The 5,999-nt window shown below is 61.6% G+C and overlaps 1 protein-coding gene across 1 annotated transcript; it reads left to right on the top strand.

The window, feature by feature from the left end:
- Positions 1-1,404: 1,404 nt before the first annotated feature.
- Positions 1,405-2,415, top strand: NPBWR2 (neuropeptides B and W receptor 2). The gene has a single exon (XM_006045438.4). It carries the CDS (start codon positions 1,405-1,407, stop codon positions 2,413-2,415), a length of 1,011 nt encoding a protein of 336 aa, XP_006045500.1.
- The last annotated feature ends 3,584 nt before the right edge of the window (positions 2,416-5,999 follow it).

Raw genomic sequence — 5,999 nt, 5'->3', positions numbered from 1 at the left:
TTGTTCACATGCACACGTTCCTCTTTGAACAACAGAAAAGAGGCTGGGTTGTGTGTGGGCCACAGATTCTATACCCATGTGAAGGCCCACAGAACCCCCGACCCCCACACCCAGCCAGGGACCTAAACAGACTCTCTCAGACACAGATACAGAGATCAGCGCAGAAAGCCCACGCACACAGACATGCACACTCACAAGGTCAGACACGAGACCCACCGAGATACACACATATACAGGAAAGGGTGCCAAGGCCCACAGGGACCCACAGACAGAGACACAGATGAGCTCACAGGAGCCCGTGGACCCACCCATGCCAGGAGGCCCCTGCAACGCACACCTCCCGACACACGTGCACACTCGTGCACACTCGTGCACACACACACCCCAGGGCCGCCCACTGGAGAGTCCAATCAGACAAGTGAGCCCCATAGTGATCCTGGGAATGAGAGTGCTGCCTCGGCTCCCCCACCCAGGGCTCCACAACAGCCAGCCGGACCGCCTTCCTCCCCACTCCTTCCCCCCTCCCCTCCTCCCTCCCCTCCTCCCTCCCTCCCTCCCTCTCTCCCTCACTGATGCAGCAGTGCTGCGCTGCCATCCGGCTAGAAACCTTGCGGGAAGCCAGTTCCTGCTGAGGCTGCCAGTGAGCAGGTCCTGAAAACTCCCCAGGTGATTAAGGACGGTCTGGGACCCTGACTGGGGTCCATCAGTGGAAGCCACACCTCCCCCGTCCACCCTTGACGCTGTCTGAGCTGGCCACCACCAGTGCCCACCAAGGACACCAACTTCCAGCCACGTGTCTCCGAACAGGTCAGTGAGTAAAAGTGCAGATGGCCACACATGGAGGGTCTACAGTGTGACTGGGAGGGCACCGCTCCAGGACTCCCCATCCAAGGGGGCCAGGGGTATACTGGGAGGTGCATTTTCCAAAGGCCTGCCTTGAGTAGCTTGTGCTTCTGGGTGTGGCTGGGACAGGGGCTGGGGTTGGGGGCAAACCCAAGCCCTCCCCTTCTGAGGGATGTGGTCAGCAGGGGCTGGGGTGGAGGCAGATCAGAGACCACCCTTCCCAGAAGGGTTATTGGCAGCCTCTCCAACAGGGAAGGGGCTTGGGGAGGGAGCTTGATCAGCTAGAAGCGCTGCCCAGGAGAAGGTATCCCCAGCACCCACCCAAGCTCTCTGAGGCCACTGGACAGGGTGGAGAGAGATTCCATGTGCCCATGACCCTGGCAAAGGGGCCACAGCCTCAGCCAGAAAACTTGAGGCCCCTGTTGTTCCAAGCTGACAGTCAGGTCCCAGAGATTCTGGTTCTTTCTTTCTCAAGATCCAGCCCAAGGAGGCCCCTGCCCAGAACCCCAGCTTGGAAGCACCTCCCACCTTCCAGGTCACAAACCGTTACGGCCTCGCCCCATGATGGAGAGCACCGGGCTGGAAGGCCTGGAAAGCACAAGCTCCCCCTGCCCAGGTAGCACAGGCACCAGCCTCTCATGGGACAATGGCACCAGACACAATGCCACCTTCCCCGAGCCGCTGCCTGCCCTCTATGTGCTGCTGCCGGTGGTATACTCCGTCATCTGTGCCGTGGGGCTGGTGGGCAACGCAGCCGTCATCTGTGTGATCCTGAGGGCGCCCAAGATGAAGACAGTGACCCACGTGTTCATCCTGAACCTGGCCATCGCCGACGGGCTCTTCACGCTGGTGCTGCCCACCAATATTGCTGAGCACCTGCTGCAGCGCTGGCCCTTTGGGGAGGTGCTCTGCAAGCTGGTGCTGGCCATTGACCACTGCAACATCTTCTCCAGTGTCTACTTCCTGGCCGCCATGAGTATAGACCGCTACCTGGTGGTTCTGGCCACGGCACGCTCCCGCCGCATGCCCCGGCGCACCGTCCGCAGAGCGAAGGTCGCCAGCCTGTGCGTCTGGCTGGGTGTCACAGTCGCAGTGCTGCCCTTCCTTACCTTCGCAGGCGTGTACAACAATGAGCTGCAGGTCACGAGTTGTGGGCTGAGTTTCCCGCGGCCCGAGAGGGCCTGGTTCCAGGCAAGCCGCATCTACACGCTGGTGCTGGGCTTTGTGGTGCCCATGTGCACCCTCTGCGTGCTCTACGCAGACCTGCTGCGGAGGCTAAGGGCCCTGCGGCTCCACTCCGGAGCCAAGGCCCTGGGCAAGGCCAAGCGGAAGGTTAGCCTCCTGGTCCTGGCCGTGCTGGCCGTGGGCCTGCTCTGCTGGACGCCCTTCCACCTGGCCTCAGTTGTGGCCCTGACCACAGACCTGCCCCAGACGCCGCTGGTCATCATCGTCTCCTATGTGGTCACCAGCCTCAGCTACACCAGCTCCTGCCTCAACCCCTTCCTCTATGCCTTCCTGGATCACAGCTTCCGGAAGAGCCTCCGCACCGCATGTCGGTGCCAGGGGGCATAAGCGCCCTCCTCATGGCCTGCAGACAGTAGAAAGGTTCTGTGCCTTTCAAGGACCATCCCACTGTTCACCTTCTATCACTATTTCCTCCAGACAAAGAAACACCCATGAAGCCTGGCCACTGAGCCTGCAGAGAGGGCCATGGACCTTCTAGACCTGTGACTCTGCCCCCTGGACAGCCCCTGGGCAGTCAGCTGTGGGGATTTGGGTCTTACCAAACCCTCCCCCCACCCTGCCTACCCCAGGAGATGATCCTGGCACAACAGATATCCTGGGGGACACCTCAGGCAACAAAGCCAGGTTGTTGTTCAATCGCTCAGTTGTGTCCGACTCTTTGAGACCCCATGGACTGCAGCATGCCAGGCTTCCCTGTCTTCACCATCTCCCGGAGCTTGCTCAAACTCATGTCCATTGAGTCGGTGATGCCATCCAACCAGCTCATCCTCTGTCATTCCCTTCTCCTCCTGCCTTCAATCCTTCCCAGCATCAGGGTCTTTTCTAAAGCCAGGGGTTGCTGCAGAAGCCAAAGACACATCGAAGGAGGCCACGAAGCTCTCACAGCCCGAAACCCAGGTGACATTCCACCATGAGGCCTGTGCTGCATCCCTTTCTGGCTCCCAGATCAGGGTTCAGGGGCCCCCAAGCACCCCATGCCCCTTGTGCTTTCTGCACCATTGACTGTGACCCCCTACTGTCCTGCTATGGGACCCAAGGCTCTCCTGCCAAGACTTCTGGGCCCCACCAATAACAGGGGGCATCTGTAACCTAGAAGGGCTGGCACCTGGACCCTTTCCTCCCTGACGTGTGGCCTGAGGGGCAGACTTGTGCTGAGTCTGGGGATGGAGTGGAACACTCATGGACTGGCTGCTCAGAGACCATTTCTGCCACTGGGGAGGGGGACACGGCAGGTCTCTGAAGACAGCCTTGGTGGGCCTTGGCCAGACCCCCTACTCTCAGCCCCAAAGCCCCCAGGTGCTCCCATGCCTGGGGCTCCAGCTTTACCATTCTGTGAGTTGCCTGCCTGGAGCCCAGTAACCTGGGCCCTTGTGGGGCCTCAGGTTGGCTTTGGTCCTTGTGACATGGCTCCAGCCGGTCTGTCCAGCTGGCAAGCAGGCCCCACCTTTCGACACCCCATGAGGTGGCTACCAGGGTGCATACCCACTTCCCCCAACCCAGGCATGTGGAACAGTTCAGGCACACCACCGCTCTCCAGCCTGAAACAGGTCAGCGGTTACCTCCATCCTCTCATCTTCCCGACCACATCGTATTAGCAAGCTACTGCTTGATGACAAATTTTCCCCCAAAATTAGCAGCTCAGAGCAACTCCATTCGCTCACAAAGAATGTGGGTCAGGAACCCCAGGGCAGGTCTCAGCTGGTTCCAGTTCAAGGTCTCTCCTGAGATTTCAGGCAGGACTTCAGCTGAGGACCCAGGAACCAGAAGGCTGAACTGCGGCTGGAGAAGCGGCTTCCTCACAGGTCACTGGCAAGAGGCCTCATTTCCTGGCCAGGTGGACTGTCCACAGGCAGCTCGGGCATCTCCCAGACATGGCACCAGGTGGGTCTCCAGGGCAGCATCAGAGAGACAGCCAGGGGGGAACCTCCACACCATCAAGGCCTATCTGGGAAGCCACTCCGCTACTTTCTGCTCCTTAGAAGCGAGTCCGCAAGTCCCCCCCGACACACACTCAGGGGCTGTGACCTTCTCCAGCCTCCACCAGCTCCCAGCCTCTCCAGGAAGAACCAGCTGTTCTCCAGGAAGATCGGCTTCCTCACAGCCTCGCAGTCACACCTCTCCAAGCAGCAGCCGTAATTACCTCGTCTGCGCTCATCCTGCGCCCTGTGAGCTCCTTGAGAGGAGAACTGAGACTCCCACACCCCAGCTGAGACCCCAGCGGCGCCGCAAGGTGTAAATGCGCTCGGCGGGAACACGGAGGGCGTGGGCCGGGCTGTGTCAGCGGGAAGCCGGCGGGAACACGGGGGAGGGGCGCCGCGGAGGGTCTCCCGCCCCGTCGCCAGCAGAACATCTCCTCAGCACTGGGGGGGCCAACCAAGCCTCCTCAGCGTACCCCACACTCTTTGTTCCCCGAGGTGGCCCCTCGACCCCCACAGCCGAGGCGGATCGGGCCGGCCAGGCGGCCCACAAGCCCCGCCCAGTCGATAGGAGGGAGGGTCTTCACGCCAGACCCCAAGGGTGGGGGAGCCAACCAAGATAGAGGGAGGGGAGAGTGAGTTACGGACCCCCGGGGAAAATGCCGCCCCCCCTCCACCGTGACGCCAGAGACAGGCTGGGGAGCGGGGAGGGGGTGTCCCCACGCTCTGGGCTCCTGGTCCCATAGAGAACTGGTCCTCTCCTCCAGTCCCCAGACAACCGCCCCCGCCGCCCGGCCCCATTGCAGGGACCCCGGCCCAGCACCGCCCGGCAGAGCCAGTGGGTGGAGTCTCCGCGGGCCACAGCGCCCCTGGTGGTCAAAGTCCGGAGCGCCAGGTGAGCCCGCAGCTTCCCCGGTCCAGCCCATCAGCTGACCCTTCCCCAGTCCCGCCTTCCCCGACAATCCCGTGAGGAGGATTGCGGTCCCTTCTAAGCAAGCAAGGAAACCAAGGCTCGCAGAAGCCAGGGGACTGACCGTACCCAGCTGGTGGGGGCGGGGCAGGGACCGGGAGGAGGTGCGGATGCAGGCTGGGGGAGGTTGGGAGCGCGGGTGGGGCTGGAGGAAGGTGGGGGAACCGAGGTGAGGTCGGGGTGCAGGTGGGGAGAGCGAGCGAGCCAGGGCCCCCCCTCCCCTTCCGAGGCCCCTCGGGCTCCTGGCCGACCCCTCAGCGCCCCCAGGACTGGGACGAGCGCAGACGATCCGATCGCTGTGGCGTGGGCCTAGTAGGCAGGATCAGCGCAGCTTCCAGGGGCCTACCCGGAGCCGCCGCCTCCGCTGGGACCTGAGTGCCCCCTCGCTAACGCCCAATGAGTGGCTCCTCCCTCCTAAACTTTACTCTGTTGCTAAAATTTTGTGTTAACTGCAATTTGCTTGTCATTAAAACATATGTAAAACCAGACATTGGCCCCTCTGCCTGTGCCCAAGCACTGCCATCCAGCCCTGTCTCTGACAGGGCTCTCTGCCCGAGGTTCAGCCTGCGTGGTACTGGTCCATTGCAAGGACCAGGAGGATCTCTGAATCTCAGGGCCACCAAAGGAGCAGTGCTGTCTGTCTGTCATCAAACTACCTTGGAGCCACCTGAGGAAAGGTGAAGGGGCGAGAGTGAGGTGGGGGTCTGCTAAGACTAAATGCAGGTGAAGAGAACCCGGCCCCCTGTCGGGAACCGCCCACCAACTTGATCCACAGGAACCACTGGCTGCAGAGGCACAGAGTCAGTGCTTGTTTGGGGAGCAACTCTGTGCTGAAGCAAAGGAGACAGGTCCCAGCACATCATGAACTATTCGACCCCCTCCCAGAGTGGAGGCCTCCCAGGAAGACCGTCGTCACACACAGAGCCTGGGCAGGTGAGGAGCAGGTTGGCATCCCATGCCCCAACCCCAGAAAAGCTACTCCCAAACCCCCCCGCAGGGTCAGAAACACCTTGTGGGCAGAGCGC

The sequence above is a fragment of the Bubalus bubalis genome, chromosome 14 (genome assembly GCF_019923935.1).
Source record: "Bubalus bubalis isolate 160015118507 breed Murrah chromosome 14, NDDB_SH_1, whole genome shotgun sequence".
NCBI lineage: Eukaryota > Metazoa > Chordata > Mammalia > Artiodactyla > Bovidae > Bubalus > Bubalus bubalis.
Note: the sequence above shows the minus strand (reverse complement) of the source record. Positions and strands in the feature narration are given on the sequence as shown.

Coding starts and splice junctions, on each gene's coding strand:
- NPBWR2 (XM_006045438.4), top strand. CDS start 1,405: ATGATGGAGAGCACCGGGCTGGAAGGCCTGGAAAGCACAAGCTCCCCC.